General features: G+C 46.2%; 1 protein-coding gene across 2 annotated transcripts in view; it reads left to right on the top strand.

The window, feature by feature from the left end:
- The window catches only part of LOC121168013 (tyrosine-protein kinase BAZ1B), a 49,680-nt gene that overhangs the window by 7,529 nt on the left and 15,392 nt on the right, over positions 1 to 26,759 (top strand). The window contains exons 2-12 of one of the 2 annotated variants that reach the window (XM_040997770.1): positions 1,393 to 1,509; positions 2,502 to 2,646; positions 9,488 to 9,689; positions 9,811 to 9,873; positions 12,439 to 12,560; positions 14,050 to 14,247; positions 19,063 to 20,764; positions 22,207 to 22,345; positions 22,960 to 23,093; positions 25,922 to 26,024; positions 26,619 to 26,717. In XM_040997770.1, coding sequence (XP_040853704.1) covers positions 1,393 to 1,509; positions 2,502 to 2,646; positions 9,488 to 9,689; positions 9,811 to 9,873; positions 12,439 to 12,560; positions 14,050 to 14,247; positions 19,063 to 20,764; positions 22,207 to 22,345; positions 22,960 to 23,093; positions 25,922 to 26,024; positions 26,619 to 26,717 — 3,024 coding nt within the window. The remainder of the gene's footprint in view (positions 1 to 1,392; positions 1,510 to 2,501; positions 2,647 to 9,487; positions 9,690 to 9,810; positions 9,874 to 12,438; positions 12,561 to 14,049; positions 14,248 to 19,062; positions 20,765 to 22,206; positions 22,346 to 22,959; positions 23,094 to 25,921; positions 26,025 to 26,618; positions 26,718 to 26,759) is intronic. The other variant, XM_040997771.1, reaches the window with a different exon arrangement.

The following is a 26,759-nucleotide window of genomic DNA, read 5'->3' as shown; positions in this document are numbered from 1 at the left end:
CTTTGCTCACTGCAGCCGCAATGGTGGCTCCAGGGCCTGTTTTAAGTGCGAGTACTTCCTCTATAAAACCTGTCCCTTGGAAAGTGGAGGGATTGGCAGCTGATTCTCTAGCTATAGTGTCAGTTTATCTTGTTGCACAGCATCTGTTGCTATATGCGCGAAAATAAATTGTCATTTGAATTTGAATGTGCCTGGCTGGTAGTGAATTCCAGTTGGGATAGAGTAGACAGTTGCCAAATAACTAGCTTACATGAAGCTCTTTCCCCATGCCTCATGAAAAATGAGCAGCTAGCAGTGATCTGTGAATGGTGATCCTTCTGGAGACAATAGCAAACTAGGCGACACAAGGGCTGGTTGGCTCTGGCTTTCCATTGTTCTCCCTGCCCGCCAAAGATGACCCGGGGAGTTGGGCCCTGTCACCAGGTGGGAAACTAGGATGGAGTTCTGGGCTTCTGACTTTGGTCTGGCTGGGGTCCTCACTGTGCGGGCATTTAGGGGCGAACCAGTAGATGGAAGATTTTCCAATATTTATTTTTATTGGAAAGGCAGAGTTACAGAGGGAAGGAGAGAGGTCTTCCATCCACTGGCTCACTCTCCAGGTGACCACAGTGGCTGGAGTTGGGTTGAATCTGAAGCCAGGAGCCTTCTCAGTCTCTCAAGTGCACGTAGGGGCCCAAGTAGTAGAGCCATCCTCTGCTGCTTTTCCCAGGCCATAAGCAGGGAGCTGGATCAGAAGTGGAGCAACTCAGCTTGAACTGCTGCCCATATGGGAATGCCAGCACTGCATGTAGAGACTTAGTGTGCTGTACCACCACACTGCCCTCCCCCCCAATTTTAAACAATCAAACAAAAGCCCAACTGTAAATGCATCAAAAATATCTTTTAATCCTAAAAAGCAACATGTGTTTCCAGACAGGCTGGGAGACTGTAGGTGATCGTTGGTATATGTGTAACGTCATTCAGACTGTCCGTGGGCCCTGTGGACATTCATCTCACTGTGTCCTGTGATGATTCAGTTGACCAACTATTTGGGTTGTGTGGCAGTTCCACTGACCTGAAATTTTTATTTCTTATGACTTGTGCTTTGTTTTGCCTTTATTTTTTCCCTACAATGTTTTTGTTCTTTTGTGAAGCAAAACTTTGGCGAACTGAGGAAATCACATTTGTACTAAAATAGATACTAGTGTTTTAGCTGTAAAATGTGACAGAATTCTTTTTATTGTTCTTTAATTGGCTTGCTTTGCTCTTGCTGTTTGAAAGTCAACTCCATTTTTCTTTTCCTCCTTCATGTTACGAAAGGGCACTGGGCGTTTTTCCCTGATGCTTCGGTTTTTTATGGCTCTGGGTTGGTTGTCGCAGTTGAACGTTGTTTTCTTAAGCCACTGCCCACAGAGAATATGAAGCCCGCCTGGAAAGGTACAGTGAGCGCATCTGGACGTGCAAGAGCACCGGCAGCAGCCAGCTGACGCACAAGGAGGCCTGGGAGGAGGAGCAGGAAGTGGCCGAGCTGTAAGGAACGGCTGCCCATGGGGTTTTACGGGATGCACAGTGCTTTCAGGGTGCTTTGGCCTACAGCAAAGTGTTTGTACTGAGTGTTTAGTTGTGTGTGTGCTTTTTTTTTTTTTTTTTTTTAGATTTACTTATTTATTTGAAAGGCAGAGTTAGAGAGGGAGAGAGAGACAAGTTGATTTTCCATCCCGATTCACTCCCCAAATGGCTGCACCTGTCAGGGCTGAGCCCTACTGAGCCCAAAAGCCTAGAGTTGATTCTCGAATGCAGGTGCAGGGATCCAGGACTTGGGCCATCCTTTGCTGCTTTCCCAGGCCACAAGCAGAGAGCTGGATTGGAGGTGGAGCAGTGAGAAATTTCTCATTTGTTGGTTTACTCCCCATTTGGCTGCAACCACTGGAGCTGAGCCTGTCCGAAGTCAAGAGTTTCTTCCAGGTCTCTCATGTGGGTGCAGAGACCCAAGGACATGAACCTTCCTCTGCTGCTTTCCCAGGCACATTAGCAGGGAGCTGGTTGGAAAGTGGAGCAATCGTAGGATTTGCTTGCTATACCACCATGCCAGCCCTGACTATATAGCTTTTAATCTTTTTTATTTCGTCATTTGTTGCCCTGTAGACATTTGCTAAGGAAAGATTTCTGTTTTGATAGCAGTAGTTCTCTAGAAAGGGAGGTCTGAGAGAGCACCTTTGACCTAGTGATGAAGAGGTTGCTGGGACACCTGCCTCTGCAGAGGACCTGGGGTCAAGTGTGGGCTCTACTGATGGGCCTGCTGCAAGGGCACGCACGAAGGAGACTTGGATTGAGTTCCTGGTTCCCAGCTTCTGCCCAGTCCCACCCCTCTTCTTGTAGGCATTTGGGGAGTGAATTTATTCTCTGCCTCACAAATAAAATAAATTTTTTTTTTTTTTAAAGGTATGTTTGTGCTGACATGAATTAGATCTCTGAATAGCTTTTGCTGTGTTTCCTTGGTAACTGATGATGTGTGTGTTTAGTTTGAAGGAGGAATTCCCTACCTGGTATGAGAAGCTTGTCCTGGAAATGGTTCACCATAACACAGCCTCTTTAGAGAAGCTAGTGGACTCTGCTTGGCTGGAGATCATGACCAAATACGCCGTGGGAGAGGAGTGTGACTTTGAGGTAAGTGCCGGAGGACAGAATGTATCTTTATGTGTGGAAAAGGCTGTTATGTTTGGAGTGTGCTTAAATATTCTAAAACGTACATTTTAGAGCTTCTAATTAATGCGAATGCTAAGTGCCATGAAAACTGCTATACTAGGTACTAGTGGATCCGTACTTTCTCTGAGGTTTTGATAGTTTTATTATCTTGAAAATTTTAAAATTTCCAAATATGTTCAGTCTGTGTCTTCACTCTGTTTGTGAGAGATTTGACAATTTGCTTTTTCTACTTAATTAAAAAAATGTTTTTCCAACCCAAATAGTTAAAAGGCTAGCTATTATAAAAGGGGTCCTCTTGGGGCTGACATTATGGTGTCGCAGGTAAAGCTGCTCCTGTGGGCGCCCGTTCACATCCCTGCTGCTCCATTGCTGATCCAGGGCCCTGCCAACAGCGTGGGGAAAGCAGCGCTTGGGCCTCTGCAGCTCTGTGGGAGACTGGGTGCAGCTCTCCTAGCTGGTGAGGCCATGTATGGAGTGAACCAGCACTCTTAAATCTGATTTTCAGATAAATGAATGAATGAATACCTACCTAAATATATCTATTTAAGTGATACTTGTATGTTTTGAAACCTGAAAGTCAGATTTAGGCAGCAGGGCTCTGTGTTAGATGTCTCTGGGCTGGCTCCTGGACTTGGTGCAGCATCTGCACAGAAACCTCAGGGGTGGCCGACAGGAGCCAGCCTCTCGCAGCTTGCTGAGGCTCAGCAGCTTGCTGAGGCTCACGTGTATCTGTCAGGTGCTGTTGGCTGTGTGTAGTGGTAGACTGCATAGTGGCCAGCTCTGGTCTGATGTATTTAATGGGAATAAAGTTACTGAGAGAGCTTCTGAAAGCACATCCTTGGGTCATGCCCTGGGAATCCGGGAGCTGTGGGACAGGGCCTGAAACGGCGGCGTTCTAAGAAGTTGCCACTGGTGAGAGTGCCCTTGTGTTGGGGGCTGCACTTGGAGTAGCACTGGCTTAAATAATGTGGTCATTTAGTTCTCTGACGTAATGCATCTTGGAAGTGGGCAGCTCTGTGTTGGAATAGAGCCGAGTGAACAGTCAGGGACCTAGGCTGTCCTGTCCCTCTGGTCCTTTCAGTGTACTGTGTGTCAGGCCTTAGCTTCTCTGCTTCTTGATGGAGGACAGCATCAGACATAAAGCCCACCTTTGGCTTTATGCGTGGCTGGTCAGGCTGTGGCTTACATAGCAACACTGAGCTGCAGAGGTACTGAGAAAGTCAGTGTATTTGCCTTTTCTTCTGAAGAGGCTGGCAGGAGAGATGAGGAAGGGAGGGCAGGCATGACTCAGATAGACTGCTCACCTGTGTGACCTACAGCAGCTGGGAGGTGATGAGACCAGAATCAAGCTTTCAACTCCATGTCTGTCCGGCTCTACTCTTCATTCTTTTTGTTGTTTCACTAATTGACTCTGACTGCCTATTGAGGTAATGTCTGGCATCACCAGTGAGTTTTAACTGTAAACTTCATGCCATTCAGTGTCCTGGCACACTTTTGTGGTATCATTGACTTGAGTGCTGGAAAGGGACTGTTGACAGCAGCCTGATCAGGGTCAAGGAAGACCTTGCAAGGCAGTGTTAGGTGCCTCCTAGCCATCAGTGTTTGGGAGGCTTGGCTGTCCTGAACCTCAAAGCAGCAAGGGGAGGCAGTGAAGAGTGGGCACAGCTGTGGGGCAGTGCTGGGCAAGACCCAACCTGTAAGGGAGGCATTCTGGGAAGTAAGCTGTCCAGATCAGTTCTATGTATGAAGGGTGGAGAGTGGGGATGGAAGGGCTGCAAGGTGGAGGAAGGAATGTTCGAACAAAAGGAAGCAGCCTTTGGGAGGTGGATATCCTTGTAAACAAGAAAAGCTGTCTAAACTCGTGTGCAATCTAGGAAATTGAATGAAAACCATAGTGAAGCAGTCTTGTACCAGTCAGATTAACACATAAGAAAGTGCCACATTTCGATAAAAATGTAGAATTGCTGGTTCAGTGCAATAAATAGCACAATAAACTGCCGAATAGAATGCACGTATCATTTGGCTTAGAATTTTATTTCTGAGAATTTGCCTCTTAAATTTTGCCTCAGGGGAATTGTGTGAGAATATTTGCAGCAATATTGTTCATAGTGATCTAAAAGGAGCATAAGTCAAGTATCCATTGGCAGTTGAGGTTGGATAAAAAATACTTGAGGCATGGGGTACTCTACAACAGGAAAAATAAATTTAGAATAGTAAATTGCAGAACATGGCATAATACTGTTTATAGAAGGATCCTAACAGCAAAACTAAGTAACTGAGAATAGTAGTTTGCCTGGGGGAGAGAGGCTTGCAGGGAAGCCCGTGGAGGTTCCTGGTAGTCAGTATTTTAACTGCATGGTGTGTAGGCAAACCAGGCGAGCACACCAGAGCCAGGTGTGAGGACCTCCATGGTGAGGCTTCTTAGGGGGTTCCCCAGCTAGACCTCTGGGCTCGGTCTCTGACCTCAGGATCCGACCCCAAAGCACATGTTTCAGAACTGGACCGCCTTGGTTGCTGACTCCATGCCCGAGTGGAGCGCATACCCAGGAGAACACGAAAGTCAAACAGCCAGCTCATCTAAGCCGGCAGAGGACTTCGAGTACCTCTTCAAATGATGAAAGAAAGGAGGGTTGAATAACACTCCAAACCAGGCTTTCCAGCAAGCACCTGGGCCTGTGAACACTGAGACATGAGCTGCCAGCACGCCTTAGAATTTCTCACCTCTGGTGCGAAAAAGCTAGCAACTTCTCAGAACAATCAAGCTCGTTGGGGTGTTTAAGGTGACAGTTTCCGTCCCAGGCACTAAGTGGTGCATTTTTTTTTTTAATTTTATTTTTTTAATTTTAAGTGGTGCATTCTTCTCCCGTCCTGATCCTCCATCCTAATTGGAGGCCCACATAGGTTTGCAGCCTTTTCACCTTGTAGCACATATTATAATAAGATTAAAAAATTTTAAAAGACTTCAAAAAATTTTGGGGGTAGCACATGCTACCACCTACAAGAGAGCCATTGGCATACTTACTATGCCCCCACAGGACTCTGGGAACCGCTTTGCCTAAGGCTGGTGGAAGGGACAGGAGGAGCTGCACTCTTGCGCTAGTAGTACACACTCAAGAGAAGGAGGCGGGATGGATCTGAAGCAGGGGTCTACAGAGGGCTGATCTAAGTATAGAATGAAGCTGGGGCTTTTACGGGCTAGGCCAACGCACCTCTGGCACATGGAAGTGCCAGAACAGGAGGTTGGTAAGGGTTCTGAGGGGCCCCAGACCGTGGGCAGTGAGTGTAACAAGTGCTGGGACTGGGGCAGCTCTCGTGGGGGCCGCTGTGGGTTTTCTCTACTACGCCACAGCACCCATTGGTACATATAAGAGCCAGGGCAGGGGATGGTCCCAGTAGTGGTTCTTAGGGTTAGGGTTAGGGTTAGGCCACAACACCTGCATTAGAGCTGGGGTTGGGGGGAGATCTGCTAGGGATTGTTAGGGATCTCCCAGCATGCACAAGCCCTCACCAGCATGCATGAAAGCCAGGTCTAGAGGTAGGTTAGGCTGGGCCAGGTTGCAGTACCTGTGGAGGCATATGGGAGCTGGGTTTGGGGGAGGGCCATGTCAAGCTGCAGCACCTGCAGTAGTTGAGAGCTAGGATGGAGGGGAGGACAGGCTTGGTAGAAGCTCCAAGGGGGCTCTAACTAGGCAGCAGCATTTGCTAGTACATGAGACAACTGGGTTTGGGGACAAGGCTGGTGTGGATTCTTAGAGGGGTCTTCCAGATTAGGCTACAGCAGCTGCCCGGCCTGGAGCAGGTCATGCCATTGTACCTGGTAGCGTGCACAAGAGCCAGCTCTGTGGATTGGGCTGGTAGAGGTACTGCATCTGCTGAGACTCACAGGAATTGGGGTTGGGAGCATGCTGCGCCTGCACTTGCTGAAACAGGACTGGGCATTAGTGGGGTCGGGTGCACAAGGCCAAGCTACTACTCACACAGGTACTCATGAAAGCCGTATACGAGGGGGTCTTCCACACTGGGACCAACCCCCAACCTCAGGGAATGTCATGTAGACCAACTTGCTTAGTCCTACGCAAAGGTAAACAACATACTCAAATACCCATTAGAGACAGGGTGGCCAGCTCCTCCAGTCCAGCAGAATGACTAAAAGAGGACAAGGGGTCGGATTAAACACACTGTAGATCAGGTTCTCCAGCAAGTATCTAAGCCAGTAGATGTAATGAGATAGACATGGACAGCCAACAGGTGTTAGAAGTAATTTCTTATCTCTTCAGTGTGAAGCCAAGAACATCTCAGAGCAGTAGAAACCACTCAGTTAACACCCTCAGGACATTCTCCACACATCCTTGGGACAACATCAGGCGCTGTGTTTGTCACCTGGAGCTGATGTAATCTGGCACTTTCCTTCCCGCCCAAAACGCAGCCACAGGAGGGAAAGTGGAGACTTTTCTCTCAGAGACTGCAAGCGTCTCTGATTCCCTCACCTTTGTAAGAAACATGAAAAACGACAATCATAGCAAATACATGCTTTTATAATTAAAAACCAGGGTTTTTTTTTTTTTCTTTTGAATCTTTAAAGTTTTTTATATAGGCTGGATATGTGTTCATCAGATACATGCTTCTGCAGACCAGTCTCTCAGTCTATGACCTGTGTTTCTGAGAGTGATTTCTAAAGAGCAATTTTTAGGTTTTTTGTTTTTAATTTTTGATGTTATTTACATAGTTGACAAAGGATGCAGGCCCATGAGGACCACTGATTAGGGTGGGGGTTGAGGCATGGGGGAAGGTGGGTGGGACAAATATTTCCAGTTTTCCTTGTGTCCTATTTGGGGGTCAGTGAGAGAGACAGAAGGGTCTGCTTCCAGCTGCCAGACTATGTCAGTATTTGAGGATGGGGCATGTCTAATTGATGTCATCTTAGAAACCTAAGTGTGGAGAAGAATGTTCTGAGAGTGTTGCCTGAATGGTTTCAATAGTTCCAAGACGCTATTGTTTTCATTGCTCCAAGGTTGACAAAATCCCGACAGTCTACCCCAGTGCATCCACTCACCGAGACACTGCTGCCAAAGCTCAGCCAGCAGTGTTGTCCAACCTGTTTTTCTCTCCATCGTCTGACATGCCACTCGGCGTCCTCTGCAGACGAATTGGCCATCTTGTCCCCCGAATGTGCCTGGGCATGCCATCCACTGCACAGGTTCAAATTACATGAAACCCAACCCAAAAGAGGACACAGATGACCTCCTCTTCTCAGTAACAAAGAAAAAGTAGCTAGTGAGAATATAGAAAACATGGGCCCAACACAGTTGTCTAGTGGCTAAAGTCCTCACCTTGCGTGCGCGCTGGGATCCCATATGGGCGTTGGTTTGTGCCCTGTGGCCCTGCTTCCAATCCAGCTCCTTGCTTGTGACCCGGGAAAGCAGTGCAGGACAGCCCAAAGTCTTGGGACCCTGCACCCTTGGGAGACCCAGAAGAGGCTCCTGGCTCCAGATTGACAGCTTTGGCTGTTACAGCTATTTACAGAGTGAATCAAGCAGATGGAAAATCTTCCTCTTTCCCTGTCCTCTTCTTTGTATATCTAACTTTGCAATAAAAATAAATAAATCTTTAAAAAAGGAGTATAGAAAATATGATCTCAGTGCAGTAGTCTAGTTGCCAAAGTCCTTGCCTTGCGTACACTGGGATCCCATATTGGCCCCACTTTGTGTCCTGGCAGCTCCATTTCCCATCCAGTTCCCTGCTGTGGCCTGGGAAAGCAGTGGAGGACAGCCCAAACCTTGGGACTGTTGTGGGGTAGGCAGCCAGTTCAGGTTCATGAGGTTGGAAGCCACACCCCTACTACCACTTAGGTGTTCCCTCACGCTCCCCTATCCTCACCCAGGACCTGAGAGGGGACGATATGGCATTGCTTTGTAACCATTCCCCTTGCAAGCCCCCATAAAGACCCATGATAGGGAGGGGCTCGCTCTCGATCCTGTGCTTCCATTGCTCTGGCACGCTGGCTCTCGGCCACCCCCCCAACCCCCAGTACCTGGTTGCTCTCTGGCTGTCTGCAGACTCCGAGGACAGTATCCCTTGAGCATGGCATCTGTGTGTCTGTATTGCTCACCCTCTGTTCACTGTTTGGGCGGACAGTAAATATAGCAATGCTAAGATGCTTTGTATTTCTAATTTGTGTACTTTCAAGAGTTCCAGGAGAGGTGAGGCCTGAATAATGGAATGTGGGCAGAGAAGCCAGGAAAAGGTGAATGTTTGCAGCTTTGTAAGTGTGCTCAGGCTGTCTGCTGTATGTCTGTTAAGATGACTTATGTTGTTGGGGAAGCTGGGACACAGGTCTTCAGCTTAATAGATGGACGACAGGGTAATGACGTTTTGTTCATCTTGGGGTTTTGATTGACTGGATTGCTATGTGGACTTGTAATTTGCTGTTTCAAGTGGGCCCTATTATCACAAAGCTTGGTTAATAAAGACAGAGGAGGCTCCTGGCTTCAGATCATCCCTGTTCCAGCCATTACGGCCACTTGAGGAGTGAACCAGCAGATGGAGGACCTTTCTCTATCTCTTCTATCTGCATACCTGACTTTGCAATATAAACAAATAACTCCAAGGAAAAAAAAAGATGCCCATTGTTTTTTTGGTTTTTTTTCATGGACTCTTAATTGCTTTTCTATTTCAAGGACAGTAGAAATACAGCATAGTCAGATTGATTGATCATAGGAATTTGAGATCAGTTACTTTTCTGAGTCAGTGTTGGTGACTTTATTTTTTTATTATCTCTGATTTTCTCTCACATCCTTTGTAGGTGGGGAAGGAGAAAATGCTCAAGGTGAAGATTGTGAAGATTCATCCTTTGGAGAAAGTGGATGACGAGGCTGCAGAGAAGAAATCTGATGGGGCTTGTGATTCTCCATCAAGTGACAAAGAAAATTCCAGTCAGATTGCTCAGGACCACCCGAAGAAGGAGGCAGTAGTGAAAGAGGATGAAGGAAGGAGAGAGAGTATTAGTATGTATAGCGTTGGCTTTCCTTAGTGAGTCATGGGCTCCTAGTGCGTCGTGCATGGATCTCTTAGCGCTCTGGCAGCTAAATGTGTAATAGACTTGGTTTTTTTCCATTTATGATTCAGAAAAGAACCAAAATATTGACAAAGTGAATCAAGGCTTCAGTTTCCTAAACAATGAAGAACATAGTAAGTTGCTTTATCTAGTTGCTTGGAAATCTGTTCATTCCTACCTACTTGAGATGGCACAGCTTGCTTTCCCTTCACTCTTTCTGTTGATAACACACATGTATGTGGAGGGACGTGGTGAACATCAGGTAGCGAATTTCTGTGACCTCTGCTGCCGGCCTGGCAGCACTTCGGTCCTGTCTTTCCTGACTATAAACCAAGTGTCAAGGTGGGCGCCCCTGGAGATTCTGTCATGATTGCCAGTTGAAGAATTGGGGATATACTCAGTCTCTGAAGCCTTCAAGGTTTTTTTGTTTTGTTTTGTTTTGTTTTTGTTGTTTGTTTTTTTTAATGATTGATTTGGGGCGGGCTGGGATAGAGAGATTCTACAGAGATGAGAAGGGGATGTGGGTCTTCCATGTGTTGGCCCACTTCCTAAATGGCCACTACGGCCTATGCTGAGCCCATCAGGAGCTGAAGCCTTTGATTCTAACAGTTGTGTAATTGAGTGTGGACTGGATTCCTTTGTGGCTATATGAATTGTGTGGTACCTACTGATCACTCTTCCGATCAGTGTTGCAGGGAATCAACTGATTTTACCTTGTTACTGAACTGTTGACAGAATTTGGATATGGATGTTGTATCGTCTTCCTGCCTGCATCCTCTGTTTTGTATCTCTGTAGACACTTTGGGCATGTGCAGGTGGCTTTTGAGTGACTCCGCCTTAGGAGGACATCTCTGGATGGTCATTGTAGCTGACCCCTTGTTGCTAAATTTGAGTTTGTTTTATGGTCTGATTTATGAATCCTGACATCTATATTTTCGCTCTTGTTTTTGTTATTTAGGCTTTATGGGTCTTACTAGTTAATTCTTTGTGGTTGATGAAAGGTTTTTTTTTTTTTTTAAGATTTATTTATTTTTATTGGAAAGTGAGATATACAGAGAGGAGAGTCAGAGAGGAAGAGCTTCCATCCAATGATTCACTCCGCAAGTGGCAGCAGTGGCTAGAGCTGAGCCATTCCGGAGCCAGGAGCCAGGAACTTCTTTCTGGATCTCCCACATGGGTGCAGGGTCCCAAGGCCTTGGGCCATCCTTCACTGCTTTCCCAGGCCACAAACAGGGAGCTGGATGGGACGTGGGGCTGTCAGGGTTAGAACTGGCGCTCATATGGGATCCTGGCACATTCAAGGCAAGACTTCAGCTGCTAGGCCATCACTCTGGGCCCTCCGTGACATATTCTTAATGTTTCCTGGAGAAGAATAAACTGAACCAAGTCTCATTTTCTAAAAAAAAAAAATAATGTAGAGAGTCCTGCATTGTTTCTCATTCATTCAAATCAAGATTCTTGGGAATACTGATATTTCTCATTGACCATTGTTTTATTGCTTATACTATTGTGGTCTTACTTCAGCATCTTCACTCTGAAATAGTTCCTAATGTAGTTACAGATGATCTCTACATCTTTTTTTTCCTTTTTGTATGCATTTATTTGAAAGAGTAGCAAAGGCCTGGCGCAGTGGCCTAGCGATTCAAATCCTTGTTTTGCACACACTGTGGTTCCATATGGGTGCTAGATTTAATCCTGGCAACCCTGCTTCCCATCCAGCTCCCTGCTTGTGGCCTGAGAAAGCAGTTGAGGACGGCCCAAAGCCTTGGGACCCTGCACCCATGTGGGAGACCTGGATGAGGCTCCTGGCTCCTGGCTTCGGGTTGGCTCAGCTCTGGCTGTTGCGGCCACTTGGGGAGTAAATTAGCAGATGGAAGAGCTTTCTGTCTCTCCTCTCTGTATATCTGACTTTGCAAAATAAAATAGTAAATCTTAAAAAAAAAGTAGTTTAAACACGAGCCATAAATAAATAAACTAATTAATTTAAAAAAATACTAAAGAAACAAGAGCCCTGCTGTTGCTGACACTTTTTCTGACCAGGTTTCATGTCACTACAGTGGTCACACTTCGTCTCTCAGACTGTAGCTGGAGTTCTGTCACATGTCCACATCTGGCTGGCACCAAGTCCATTTCATAAGCAGTATGCCCCTTGATTCACTGGCATCTCACTTAACCTGTATTGGGAAGTTTGGCCTTGAGTCTTCTGATTTATCTTCAGTCCTCCATGCCATTTTTATTGACCTTCTATTTTCACCTTCCTATTTTATCTTTCAGCTGCTGAGATTGATATTTCTCTTACTACGTTTTTGAAGCTGCACTTTAGTTAGGTCAGCAGTTTTTCTGAGTCCTGGTGTTGGCCAGGCAGTGGGCGGGCTCTTGGAGTGGTAGGAGAGCTCCATGTGTCTGGACCTCAGTGCTCCCTGTCTCTGAGCACGTGGTGCTCTTTCTAGCTCTTTCCTTTCTGCCTCCCAGATGAGCCAGGTGTTCCCTTCCTGTCACGTGTTCTTTGCTCGGTGCTTACTCCCTTGTTTGGGAATTATGGACTTGTTGCTCGCCAGTAGGCTTTACTGCCTTGCGTTAACAGCATTATGGTTCATGTTTATGCCATCTCATCTATTGCCTGGTGTTCAGTCAAATTCTTGTGGATGAATGAAGATAATTTAAAGACCCTTTTTTTTTTCCCCACTAATTTTGACTAGATGATAGAGCTCGGAGATCTCCACGTAAACTTCCTACGTCGTTAAAGAAAGGAGAAAGGAAATGGGCTCCTCCAAAGTTTCTGCCTCATAAATACGACGTGAAACTACAAAATGAAGATAAGGTGTGTTAGCACTATGTGTGAAGCCTCTTATATCTGGTGGATTTATAAAAAAAAAAATATCATGGGGTTGGTTTTGTTTTTTTTTCTCTGTTACAAGTTTATTTATTTGAATGACAGAGTCAGAGAGAAAGATTTTTTATTTGCTGGTTCATTCCCCAAATGACCACAGTAGCCAGAGCTGGACCAGTCTGAAGCCAGGAACTTCGTCTGGGTCTGCCACATGGGCACAGGGGCCTGAGCACTTGGGTCATCTTCTGCCGCTTTTCCAGACACATTAACAGGGAGATGAATCACAGTTGGAGCCACTGGAGCTGGCACCCATTAAGGGATGCCAGTGCTGTAGGCGGTCACCAGGCCACAGTGGTTGAGCCCCTCGGGGTTGTTTTTCTTACAGAGAAATGTCAGTATCTTTGGACAGATTGTTTTTCTAGTCTCTGGTTTTGGTAGTTAGGTCTTACGGTTGTATTTTTTCTTTACTAAGTGGTAACATTATGGAGAACTTGAGCTTGCCCAAGTGCCTGCAGTAGCCCGGCGCTCCGTCTGGCAGTAGCCTGGGACTGGACACTTTCCCACCGTGTTTGGAGGGCTGGCGCTCCGGTATGGGATGTCAGTTCCCCAGGTGGTGTCAACTGCTGCTTAAAGTGTCTAACAAGGGTAATCACTGATTCAGGGATATCTGCTCTTCCTTCCTTCTTCCTGTACTCCCCATTCTTACCTTTCTCTCCCTTCCTTCCTCTCTCTCTTTTTTTTTTAATATTTATTTTTATGGGAAAGGCAGATTTACAGAGCGGAGATACAGAGAGAAAGGTGTTCCATCTACTGAGTCGTTCCCCAAATGCCTGTAATGGCTTGAGCTGAGCTGATAACTCTTGGACCTTCGTGCAGGTCTTCCATGCAGGTGCAGGGTCCCAAAGCTTTGGGCCATCCACTACTGCTTTCCCAAGCTCCAAGCAGGGAGCTGGATGGGAAGTGAAGCGACTGGGACATGAACCGCGGTCTGTATGTGATCCTGGCGCTTGGAGTTGGAGGATTAGCAAGTTGAGTTATCACATCAGGCCCGGGGATATATTTATTTTTCGGGCATATTGCTTAGGAATAGATCTGTTCTTAAAATATATATATATTTTTTGGTTTGCTTTGAAGGCAGAATGATAGAGGAAAAGAAGGAAAGATGGCATCTGTCCCCTGGATCACTCCCCAAACACCTGTTCTGGTGAAGGCTGGCCCAGGGTGCATCCAACAGCTTAGAGCTCCATCCGGGGGACGGGAGCTCATGCACTTGGCCGTCATCTACTGCCTCCCAGGATGCATTAGCAGGACGCAGCAGCTTAACCCCTTGTGTGACAGGGATAGCTTTCTTTCTAATTTGCCGCCTTTATTTTTAGAATCGTGATTTTTTTTTTTTCTGGAGGAATGTAAATTTTTTCTATTTGCAATGTTTCCTTCTTTTTCTTCCGGTGGTGAATTATTTATGTGTATGTTCACTTAGATCATCAGCAATGTGCCAGCTGAAAGCTTGATTCGTACAGAGCGCCCACCAAATAAGGAGATACTCCGATACTTCATACGGCATAATGCGTTACGGGCTGGTACTGGTGAAAATGCACCTTGGGTTGTAGAAGACGAATTGGTGAAGAAATATTCTCTGCCTAGCAAATTCAGTGACTTTTTACTTGATCCATATAAGGTAAGAATACAATTAAGTTTTTAATAGTATGAAAAAGCACTGTGAAATGAATGTTTTCTTTAGCAGTTCTGTAAGCATTAATAGCAGATTTTGAGCTCTTTTTCATCTTAGTTGAAAGAGAGACAGAGATACCGGTTTTTCTAGCTGCTGGCTCACTCTGCCGATGCCTGCAGTGTTTGGAACTGACCAGGTTGAAACCCACAGTCTGAAACTCAGTACAGCTCTGTCCTGAGAGCAGCAGGTGCCCTAAGTCCTGAGCCATTACTGCTGCCTCCCCGGTGTGTGTCTGTTACCAGGAAACTGGAGCAGAATTGGTGTTGGGACTTGAACTTAGACATTCCAGTGGAGAATATCAGCATCCCAAGTAGCATTTTAACCATTGTGTCAAAAGAGGAATGTCAAAATTTGCAGATCTAACTAATTAATACAGATTGTGCTGGGCAGGCTTGTGGGTTTGGCAGGAGAGGCCACATTGAATACTTTACCTAATATTTTACTTTGCACTATTAAGTCAAAGTGCACTCTCACACTTGTTAGGCTTCAAACGTTTTTGGAAAGAGGGATAGTACACATACAAGGTGCACTTTGCGGGCCAGTTTGCAAAGATGAAAGCTGTGTTAGGCAGGATAATCAGATCCATGGCAACCTTAAACCTGGAATATGTATTTGTGTGACAGTATAGTAGAAAGCTGGCATTTCTCTCTTGCATGCTTTTCCCCTGTAATTATCACATTTGTTTTTCAGAACATATTCATGATGTTGTAGTATCAGTCATACTTTACAGAAGGGGAATCTGAAGTCTAGTCTAATGGGAATCAACAGAAAGTGATGACAAAAGCCAAGGCATTGGCTTAGCGTTGCTCTGTTTCTAATTTCCTTTTTTCCTATTTCCTTCGAATGTTTGGGTTTTAATTTGTTCATCTGAAAGGTAGACCGACAAGATGTGGGTGGAGGAAGATCTTCCATCGTCAGGTTTACTCCTAGAATTCCCGAAACGGCCATAGCTAGGTCAGGTCGAAGCTGGGAACTCTTATCTGGTCTGCCATGTGGGTGGCAGGGACCCAAATCCTTGAGCTGTCACCTGCTGCCTCTTAGGATGCTGCATTAGCAGGAAGCTAGGCTGGAAACAGAGTGGCTGGGCTGCAGCCAGGCATGTCACAGGGCACATGAGCATCTCATGCAGAGGTGTGACCACTTGGTCACATGCCCACTGTGGATAAGTGATTTTTCCTCTTTTTAACTGTGAGCTATCTCCTGCCTTTTAGTAATTCAAAGTGTTATGAGTGAAATATTTTTCAGGTTTATTAAGACAGCTGAGAAACACTTTGTAGGAGGCAGAGGTTAGAATTCTAGTAACTTAATTTTGGAAAGTCAATTTCTAAAGACATCACCTACTCAAAATTCCTAGTAAGGCTTTAAGTTATTACATGTAGTTTGGCTGTACTTCAGCTTGGGCAGTGCGAGCTTGCTTAGACAAAACTGTGATAAGCAGGCGAAGCTTCTCAGATTAGTTGACTCATGGAAAATAGCAGTTCACAGGTGCAAAGTTTGAACAGTGATTTCTGTAAGTTAACAGTAAATACTGTTAGTTCACTGATGATCTCCTGTGCTTTGCATCCAAGTTTGTGTTCCCTTTTTATAAAATGAATTATCTTGAGGATTTTTGACACCTCAGCTTGAGAAGGACATAACCCAGAAGAATCAGATGGTCACGAGACAGTCCTTTGGGTCCTTCCCGTGTTTAAAGGAAGCTTAATGTAATGTGTTAAGGATTCAGGTTAGTCATGTCATCTGCCCATCCATCCCAAAGGCGTGGGTGTTGTCTCTTCAGAGTCTTCTCTGATGTATATTAGGCTGTAGTGTTCTATATGTTAAATATGTGGACTGTGGAGAGAGGTGAGGCTCGGTGGCTGGAACCAGGTTGTGAGTGATAGTTTTAGGAAGGGAGTCAGTTGAGGGAGGCTGGAGAAGCAGGTGGTATGGGAGAGGGAAGATTGCTTAGAGGAATGTTGGAGTTTTGCCTGAGTAGGGCCTGGTATGATGTGTGGTGGGTCCATTTGTATTCTTTAGGCTTATCTGTGGTGGAGGTATATTCAGGTGGCAGGGCCAGGTAACAACTCTTGCTCTGCTCCCCTTCCGTGTGCTTGGACAGTCACGGGCATTTTTCCTTTGTGACAGTCAGAAAGGGCCTTAGCTAGTGCCCATGTCTCCCTCCTCCCCCATGGGGTCTTGTTGATAGCTTGTGCTGAGAAGGGTGTGGGGGAGACCCTTCGTGCATACGTGGTTTTATGCTTTTTCAGATCCCCCTGAGTCCAGCCATGCTGGTTCCCTTTTGGCTGTGACTGCCTAGCATGCCCCGGGCTGAGATGATCCAGTTCCTGGAGGAGTGCTCACGCTGGGAGCTGGCCTATTGGGAGGGGGTTGGGTGAGTTCTTTTCTTTCCTTTCCTTTTTTTTAGATATTTTATTTTTATTAGAAAGTTGGATATACAGAGAGGAAGATCTTCCCAAGTGGCTGCAATGACCTGATCTGTGCCATTCCAAAGCTAGGAGCCCAGATCCTCCTCCGGGTCTCCTACTCAGGTGCCAGGGTCCCAATACTTTGATCTGTCTGTGACTGCTTTCCCAGGCCACAAGCAGGGAGCTGGATGGAAAGTGGGGCTGCTAGAATTAGAACTGGTGCCCATATGGGAACCTTGGGCTTGCAAGGCGAGGACTTTAGCCACTGGACTACTGTGCTGGGCCCTTTTTCTTTCCTTTTCAAGAACACAATTAAATGGTGTGGCTTCACAACACACCTCATAGATAAAAATGGGCCGTAGAATCTTTGTGGCTGAGATAGCTGCCTCTTTCGTATATTTTTTCTTTATGATACTATGACTCTAAGTAGAAGTTCAAGAAATTTAAAAAAACACCTTTGAGTCGTTTTTAAGGATAGAAATTGTTAGTAAGTTGGAAAGTATCCCACTTGGGATAGATTCTATTAAAGGATAACCAAAGATGCTACATGCGAAACTTCATCTCACACACTAGTCTTCTTTTTCTTGATGAATTTCATCTTAGGTAGCTCTACATCTACATATTGATATAAACAGTACTCAGATGGTGCTCCAGGACCAGCCAAGAGGACAGTGTATCAAGGTGCTAGATCCGCTTCTGTTATTATCAGCAGAATGGAATCCAAAGCAGTTTTCTTTGCTTATGTGGTTTGGCATTCTAAAATATAGTTCTGGAGAGCTAGAACTGGGGGATCCTCCCCCCAGTCGTGGATGCAATTGACATTTGTGCAGCTGTAAAAATGCCTCCGTGGTAGCCCATCCTGAGGATAAATGGTGAGCAAAACACCCAGTTTTAACCAGGCAGTGAAAATATCCTACAGAACAATAATCTTGATCTATAATTGCCTATGCTCCTGTGAGTTTTCTGTTGATCGTATCTTTCATGTTTCAGTCTTACTCTGTATGGCAGTGCAGTTACCACTACTGCATGCCAGTGTAGATGCTCTTCTGTGTGTGCTTTCACCTCAGCTCTTCCCTGTAGCCTTTCTAGGGGGGCTCATGATTGCATATTATTTGATCACTTGCTGTTTTGTGGCTTCCAACTCTGCCCACGGCCTGCTGACTTTCTGTTGTTCCTTAGAAGTTTGTCTGCATCTCAGTAACTCTGCAGCGTTTCGCACTCTGGTGGTAGAAATCGGGCATCCTCAAGATTACCTCTCTTGCCTTCCATGATCAGAAGCAAAAGATTTTCTGTTGATTGACAATTTAATTTAGTTTCCATTTCTTCATAATTCTTTAAAGCACTAGAGATAGTATTTTATTTTTGTCTTTTAAAAATACACATTTAAACAGAAGCATATTGGCAAATGGACTAACACCTGTACAATGATTCTGTATGATGACATTGAGGCGGGAAGGTTTGAGGAGCCGTAAGTGGGGTGTCTAGGAGACTGGGAGTGACGAGAGGAGATCTCTTTGTGGGAACTGGGCTGAGTCAGGCGCCAGGAGTTTGCAAGAAAATGAGGGGTGAGATTGGGGAAAGTGCAGTGAAACTTCAGGCCTTGGTGAATATGGAAGGATCGTGGAGCAGGAACACTGGAGCGAGAGAACAGGGGGCTGTCCAAAGAGAATTACACAAAATGAGTGGGATAGCTTAGAGAGCTTCTGGTGCCTGGGTTCATGCAGGTGGGTTGCTGATGGGAAGGAGCAGGGGACCACCAGGGTCAGGAGGCCTCCCCTTCTGGGAGCAGTGATGATGCTGTTCCTATACTTCTGGTCATTCAGTGAGGAAATCTACCCATGGCTACTTAGAAGCTGATTTATTTTTATTGAGAAGGCAGATTTGCAAAGAGAAGAAGAGACAAAGATCTTCCTTCCACAGTGGCTGGAGCTGAGTCTCCTTGGGGTCTCCCATGTAGATGCAGGGTCCCAAGGCTTTGGGCATTCCTTCTCTGCTTTCCCAGACCACAGGCAGGGAGCTGGATGGGAAGTGGAGCAGCTGAGAGATGAACCAGAGCCCATATGGGGTTCCAGCGTTTGAAGGGAGAGATTAGGCAATTGAACCATCTCATCAGGCCCCATTTAGACTAGTGTATACATACAAAGAACTAGACACATAGTACAATGTATAACATCCCTAGTAGGGAGAGAATTTTCCATCCATAAGACAGAAACGTTAGTAACACATCTTTGCTTTTTCAGGGTCATGGATTTGTAGCTTTTACTGGACTTTCTGGGAAAGAGGGCTTATATATTGCTGCTTTAAATCACCTTTTCTTAAAAAAAATAATAATTCTGCTTCTGATCTTAAATTCTAGTATATGACTCTCAACCCTTCGGCTAAGAGGAAGAACGCTGGATCCCCAGACAGGAAGCCTTCAAAGAAGTCCAAGACAGACAGCTCTTCGCTCACTTCCCCACTCAATCCCAAGCTGTGGTGTCATGTGCATTTGAAGAAGTCTTTGAATGGCTCTCCACTCAAAGTCAAGAACTCGAAAAATTCCAAGTCTCCAGAAGAACATCTGGAGGAGGTAATGAAGATGATGTCCCCCAACAAGCTGAATGCTAATTTCCACATTCCTAAGAAAGGGCCGCCTGCCAAGAAACAAGGCAAGCTTGGCGACAAACCTTTGAAGGGCAAGGGCAGAAGCAAAGGCATCCTCAATGGACAGAAATCCACAGGAAATGCCAGATCCCCCAAAAAGGGCTTGAAGACTCCCAAAACCAAGATGAAACAGATGACATTGTTGGATATGGCCAAAGGCACCCAGAAGATGACACGAGCCCCCAGAAATTCCGGGGGCGCACCTAGATCCTCTAGTAAACCACATAAGCATCTGCCTCCTGCCGCCCTTCACCTCATTGCCTACTACAAAGAAAACAAAGACAGGGAGGACAAGAAGAGCGCCCTGTCCTGTGTCATCTCCAAGACAGCCCGGCTCCTGTCGAGCGAAGACAGGGCTCGCCTGCCTGAGGAGCTGCGAGGCATCGTTCAGAAACGCTACGAGCTTCTGGAGCACAAGAAGAGGTGGGCCTCCATGTCTGAGGAGCAGCGGAAGGAATATTTGAAAAAGAAACGAGAGGAGCTGAAAGAAAGGTTGAAGGAAAAAGCCAAAGAGCGGAGGGAGAAAGAAATGCTGGAGAAGCTGGAGAAGCAGAAGCGATATGAGGACCAGGAGCTGACTGGCAAGAGCCTTCCGGCCTTCCGATTGGTGGACACCCCGGAAGGCCTGCCCAACACGCTTTTCGGGGACGTGGCCCTGGTTGTGGAGTTCCTGAGTTGTTACTCTGGTCTGCTCCTGCCTGACGCTCAGTACCCTATCACTGCCGTGTCCCTTATGGAAGCTCTGAGCGCCGACAAGGGCGGCTTTCTGTACCTCAACAGGGTGTTGGTCATCCTTCTGCAGACCTTGCTGCAGGACGAGATCGCCGAGGACTATGGGGAGCTGGGCATGAAGCTGTCGGAGATCCCGCTGACGCTGCATTCCGTGTCTGAGCTGGTGCGGCTCTGCCTGCGCCGGTCCGACGTCCAAGAGGAGAGTGAGGGCTCTGACGGAGATGACAACAAGGACTCGGCCCAGTTCGAGGACAATGAGGTGCAGGACGAGTTCCTGGAGAAGCTGGAGACCTCGGAGTTTTTTGAGCTGACGTCTGAAGAGAAGCTGCAGATCCTGACGGCGCTGTGTCACCGCATCCTCATGACGTACTCGGTGCAGGAGCACATGGAGACGAGGCAGCAGATGTCTGCAGAGCTGTGGAAGGAGCGGCTCGCCGTGCTCAAGGAGGAGAACGACAAGAAGAGAGCCGAGAAGCAGAAACGCAAGGAAATGGAAGCCAAAAATAAAGAAAATGGGAAAGACGAAAATGGGCTGAGCAAAACCGAGAGGAAAAAAGAAGTTGTGAAGTTTGAGCCCCAGGTAGACCTGGAAGCTGAGGACATGATCAGCGCTGTGAAGAGCAGAAGGCTGCTTGCCTTGCAGGCCAAGAAGGAGCGGGAGATCCAGGAACGAGAACTGAAAGGTTCGTAGTAGTTTTGGGGGGCAGCGCAGGCAGACTGCTTGGAGGAGGGGAATGGCCTGAGTGAATGGTAGGGTCTCTGGTGGAGCTGGTTACTTCTTTCTGCGTAATAAGCCAGCATTCCTAGGTGTGTCTTGTTTTAATAGGTATATTCAACCTGGCATTCAGCAACTAGTGATAATTTCATGTGATACTGGCATCCTTTTGGGCTCAATAGAGGACCTGATCCACTGGTGCGCATAGTGGAAGTGACACAGGGAGTGACCTGGCACATGATGCCTGACTGAACTGTATTCCTTGGACGAGTTAACCTATCCATGCCTCACTCACTTTGTGAAATTGTTATGGCAACTGAATGACTAGTTATTAAAGACCTAAGCTTAGACCAGTTCAGAATAGTACCCTCCTTTGATAGTATTCTAAAAACTTAAACATTTTGAGCCTTCCTGGCAAAGTCAAATTTGAGCATTTTCAAAAAGAACTTATTTTGAAATTCATACCATAAATTTTTTATAAAAATTTATCTGAAAGGCAGAGTTACAGAGAGAGAGAGAGCTCTTCTATCCACTGATACAAAGAAGCTGAGCCAGGAGCCAGGAGCTTCTTCTGGGTCTCCCACATGGGTGCGGGGGACCCGCAGACTTGAGCCATCCTCGCCACTTTCCCAGATCATAAGCAGGGACCTAGATTGGAAGTGGAGCAGCCAGTTCAGGAACCAGTGCCTGTATGGAATGCCTGTTGTGCACTCATAGGATTAGCCTGTTGAGCCACTGTGCTGACCCCTTCTCTCTGTGTTTGAAATTTGCTTATTCATTTGGGAGGCAGAACAGCAAAGTGAGAGGAGGAGAGAGATCTTCCATCTGTTGGTTTACTACAACGGCTGCCAAAAACTGTGGCTGGGCCAGAGCAGAGCCAGGAGCTTCTTCTAGGTCTCCCATGTGGGCGCAGGGACCCCATGCACTTGGGCCATTCTCTGTTGCTTTCCCAGACCATTAGCAGAAAGCAGGGTTGAAAATGGAGCAGCCAGGACTCAAATTGGCTCCCGTATGGGGTGTTGGTGCTGCAGGTGTGGTTGAAGCTCTGGCCCTTCTCAGTTGTTCTCTTTGTGACATCAAAGCTGTTCAGCTGAATAGCTGTCCAGTTCCTCAGAACTGAAATACGGCTAATTATGAAATCACTGTTTTATTCATCACCACCTTTGATTTTATCTGTTACTGTCATTTGTGAACTGTTAGGAAATTTCTTTGAGATTATTTAAAATATTTAAATAGGAAGCTAAAATTTGGAGAGACAAAATTTTGCCTTGAGTGGACAGGTGAGACTTCCCCCAGACCGAAGGTGGAGGCCAGGGAGACTGCTGTGTCGTGTGTCATTTGTCACAGCAGACCCTTTTCAAGTGGCATCCGTAAGGAGGGGACAAATTAATTTTTTGTTTTCCTTGACAGAAAAACTAGAAAGGGAAGCAGAAGAAGAACGGATACGGAAGCACAAAGCAGCTGCCGAGAAAGCTTTCCAGGAGGGCATTGCCAAAGCAAAGCTGGTCATGCGCAGGACTCCCATTGGTACAGATCGGAACCACAATCGGTATGTTCTGCATGTCACCTCTCCTGGGGATTAGGTAGTTGTAAGTGATGAAACTGTGTGTAGTGCTAAAATAAAGTCTTGCTGCTCGGCTTCTCAGTTTGGGGACACTAGTGTTGATCACACGTTTATTGGATATTAATTGTAGTGAATGCTAGGGTAGTAAATGACAACCTTTGAAGATGCCACACATACGAAGCTGAGGTTATGGTAATAGGGGCAACACTAATTGGAGGTTTAAGTTCAAGTCCTGTCTCCCTAGTTCCAGCTTCCTGCCAGTTCTCTCTCTGGAGAGAGCAGGTGATGGCCACCCATGTGGGAGACCTGGGTAGACATTCCCACTCCTGGCTTTGGCTTTGGTCCACTCCAAGCTATTGTGGGCTTTGGGGGAATAAACTCCTAGATGGGCGATCTCTGTCTATTTTTCAAATAAACATATAATGTCCAAATAGAAATCTTTAATACTGTCCATTTAGTTTAAAGGCATACATTGTGTGGTACCCAAAGGCAGTGCTGTACTGCTGTTGTATGCTTTGTTGTGTCTTGTGGTTGTGATGCTGTGTGGCACTCTACAGTCCTAGTCTGGTGCTGCTTTAACTTGTGACTGTGGTTTGTAGGTACTGGCTCTTCTCAGATGAGGTTCCGGGATTGTTCATTGAAAAGGGCTGGGTGCATGACAGCATTGACTACCGATTCAGCCATCACCGCAAGGATCACCCAGACTCCGCTGAAGAGGATTACTGTCCCCGCAGTAAGTGTGTCCACCACAGGTGCTCCCTTATTTGATAAGGTTATGTCTCAACCCAAGCACAGGTGAGAACAGGAGTTGAAGGTCACCTTCCACACAGTACATTGTGAAGTGTCGCATTTACTGGGCTGCCACAGCCTCATTGCTCCGAGGCAGCTGCCTGGAGCTGTGAAAGCATACCACCCAGCATGTCACCTGCCAGGGGAAGGTCCAGATACTCGGCATAGCTATGACCACACAGGTCACATTCCACCTTCACAGTGTTGGGAAGTTGTTCAATGGAACCTGGGGCAATAAGGTGCTGCCGGCAATTATCCTACCGGCTCAGAGAGCTAGTGTTAGGGACTGCCTTCCCTCTCTCCTCTGTCATTTGCAAAATTTCTTTTAAAGATTTTTGTTGCTTTGAAAGACAGTCATGCAGAGACTGGGCAGTCTTAGTTACCTTCTTAGCTGGATGGGTGGGTATGAGATGGTGGGTATGACAGTTTGGGCCAGCTCACTCTTTGTTGTGGCAGCTGTCTGGGTGTCAAATGTCTGGAAGCCTCCCTGCTCAGACTCCTCCCAACCCCCACTCAGGTGCCAGTGAGGAAAGCAGACCTGACACCACATAGTGCCAGGGTCTCCAGGGCAATCAACACATTTCCTTTCAGCTCTTTGAGTAGCTAAATGGAAGTACCTCTTAAATCATTGTTTGATAGATGTCCTTTTTAAAATTGGTTTATTTGAAAGATAGAGTGACAGTAAGAAGAAGCAGAAAGACCTTCCATCCTCTAGCTTCAACAATAGCTTCCTATTTTGGCTTCAACAGTCAGTGCTGGCAGTGGACCAGGAAGAACACACTACCTGAGCTTCCCGTGTGAGTGGCAGGCACCATGCACACTTGACCTGCTGCTGCTTTCCCAGGCACATCAGCGGGGAGCTGGATTGAAAGTGGGGCAGGTGGGATTGGAGCCAAAGCTACAAAGTGGTGGTTTGTCTGGCTACACTACAATGCCAGCCACTACTGCCTTTTTTTTTTTAAAGGTTTTTTATTTTATAGAATTTTCTAACCCAAACTTCAAACTCACAAAGTTGTTAAATAAGAAAGTTTATTTTTTAATGTAGTTAGAGCCTGTTTTTCATGTTTAATTACACATGCTAAACATAGTTTGTGTCACATCATAGAAAAATCTAGTTTGGTAGACTTTGACAATAACCCAGCTGAGGGCAGGATGAGGATACTAACTGTAGAGTCAGGATCGTAAGGCTGGGGAGATTCCTGGGATCCTAAGGGACTTAGATTTGTAGATTTCAACAGTCTAGTGGTATTCCTTGGAAGCCAGCTCTTTCTAGCTTGAGCCCTTTAAGAACACGTTTTCAAGTATCTGCTTCTAGAGCATTCTTGTGGATATTGTTGTTTCATGATTTTACTTCCAGAATGGCAGTATTTTTGTAGTTATGTACTTAGTGCAGCTAAATGAGATTCTGCGTTAGTATTGCAGGTTTAGGAGGAAGGGAAGGAGAGCCACTTGTTGTGTTAAGACATCAACTTTTTTTTTTTTTAAAGATTTATGTATTTTTATCGCAAAGTCAGATATACAGAGAGGAGCAGAGACAGAGAGGAAGATCTTCCGTCCGATGATTCACTCCCCATGTGAGCGCAACGGCCAATGCTATGCCGATCCAAAGCCAGGAGCCAGGAACTTCTTCCAGGCCTCCCACACGGGTGCAGGGTCCTAAGGCTTTGGGCCGTCGTTGACTGCTTTCCCAGGCCACAAGCAGGGAGCTGGATGGGAAGTGGAGCTGCTGGGATTAGAACCGGCGCCCATATGGTATCCCAGCACATTCAAGGCGAGGACTTCAGCCTCTAGTCCACCGTGCCAGGCCGCAGGCCTCAACTCTTTGCATGCCCTGTGGTGGGCTTGAGACATAGCTATACGGGGACCTGTGTCATAGTGTAGCCACGTAACAGATAATGCAGACATCCCATATAGGCTGTGTCTCAGCTGTTTCATTTCTGGTCCAACTCCCTACTAATGACCTGGAAAGAACAGTGTGGGAAAAAAAAGCCCAAGTGTTTGGACTCCTGCCACTCACATGGGAAACCTGAATGAAGCTTCTGGCTGCTAGCTTCAGTCTGACCCAGTGTTGGCTGCTATAGCCATCTGGGGAGTGACCCAGTGGATGGACAGTCTTGTCTCTTGTGCTCTATGTAGCTCCGGCTTTTAAGTAAATAAATAGATCTTTTTAAAAGTATTTGTATGAATGTTGTGGATTACAAAAATGTTAATGTGTCCTTTGCTGTTGGCTTGGGGTATGAGTCCTTGTCAAATGGTGTAGTTGTCTCTGTAGGTGGCACCTTTCCTCAGAGCAGTGCTAGCAGTCTTCATTTGCTTTGGTAGAAAGCTGTCGTTCCCGTTCTGAGTTATTTTGCCATTGAAATGTTGGATTCCACAGTTCTTCAGCTGTGCCTGCACAGGGCGAGTAGTCAGTGCTCTCGGATTTGCTGTGGTGTTATACGTTCACAGATCCTGAGCTGCAGATATCATGGCAGAAATGCACTTAATGTGCCCCGTTAGTGACGTGGGGGAGTAGAGACTGTGTGGCCTGGCCAGCTTTGAGCTGCACTGCTGCCTGGTGTGCAGAGCATGCCCAGGAAAAGTGCAGGAGTCGAAGTGTGCTTTCTGCTGGATGCATATTGCTTTCACACCTTTGCAGAGTCAGAAATCTGAGGTTGAACCATCCTCAGCCAGAAACCATTTGCATCTTAGATAATGTGCTGTGTCTAGGTTTAGAACTAAAAATTGAGTATTTCTTTCATCAGGCCTGTTGTATACTTTTTTTTTTTTAAGGTAAGAAAGCAAACTTGGGCAAAAATGCCGGTTTGAACACCCATGGACCAGCAATAGAAATTGCTGTGGAGACCACCATCCCCAAGCAAGGACAGAACTTATGGTAATGTGAGCGTTCTGGCTGCTACTTTTCCTTTGAAACCTCAAGGAAATGTTTATAGTAGTGACTTGGTGTCGTAGATGACAGATTTTACGAAACAGTAAAAAGTGCTCTTGAATCTAGGAATGAAAAAACTCAGCATTTTCCTTAATTAAATTAAAATTTGTGCCTTCAGTGACTGAATTATTTCTTGTTTGCAGTTCTGTAATACATAGATTGAGTTAGGGTACATTGATACAACTTGCATATATTTAAGAGTTGAAATATAGCTACTCCTCGGTGCGGAGGGTTGCAGGAATTTGGGAGGGTTCCTTCCCGCTGTGGCTGCATTCACTACTGTGACTGTGACAGCCTTTGGTGGAACGGGCTTTGCTCTTTGGGATTTGAATGTAGATTTATATTTTGAAAGTGTGTGACTACATGTTTATAGCAACTTTACGTAAAAGTTTTCTCCTGTTGATGGAAACAGTAAGTTACTATACTTGTGGAGATCAGCCCTGTTTGGAATTCCGTTCTAAACCCTCGGACCAGTCCCAGATCTCTTCCTTCCTTTCTGGGTGTTTCTCCCAGGTGACTATGTCTGTGTTGCCTCTGCAGGTTTTTGTGTGATAGTCAGAAGGAGCTGGACGAGTTACTGAACTGCCTTCATCCTCAGGGAATCAGAGAAAGTCAGCTGAAGGAGAGGCTGGAGAAGAGGTACGGGTGTCCTCTGCCCAGCGCTTCCTATCCTTGAGGCAG

Source organism: Ochotona curzoniae, unplaced genomic scaffold, assembly GCF_017591425.1.
Source record: "Ochotona curzoniae isolate NIBS_2020 unplaced genomic scaffold, NIBS_Ocur_1.0 patch437, whole genome shotgun sequence".
Lineage (NCBI taxonomy): Eukaryota > Metazoa > Chordata > Mammalia > Lagomorpha > Ochotonidae > Ochotona > Ochotona curzoniae.
Note: the sequence above shows the minus strand (reverse complement) of the source record. Positions and strands in the feature narration are given on the sequence as shown.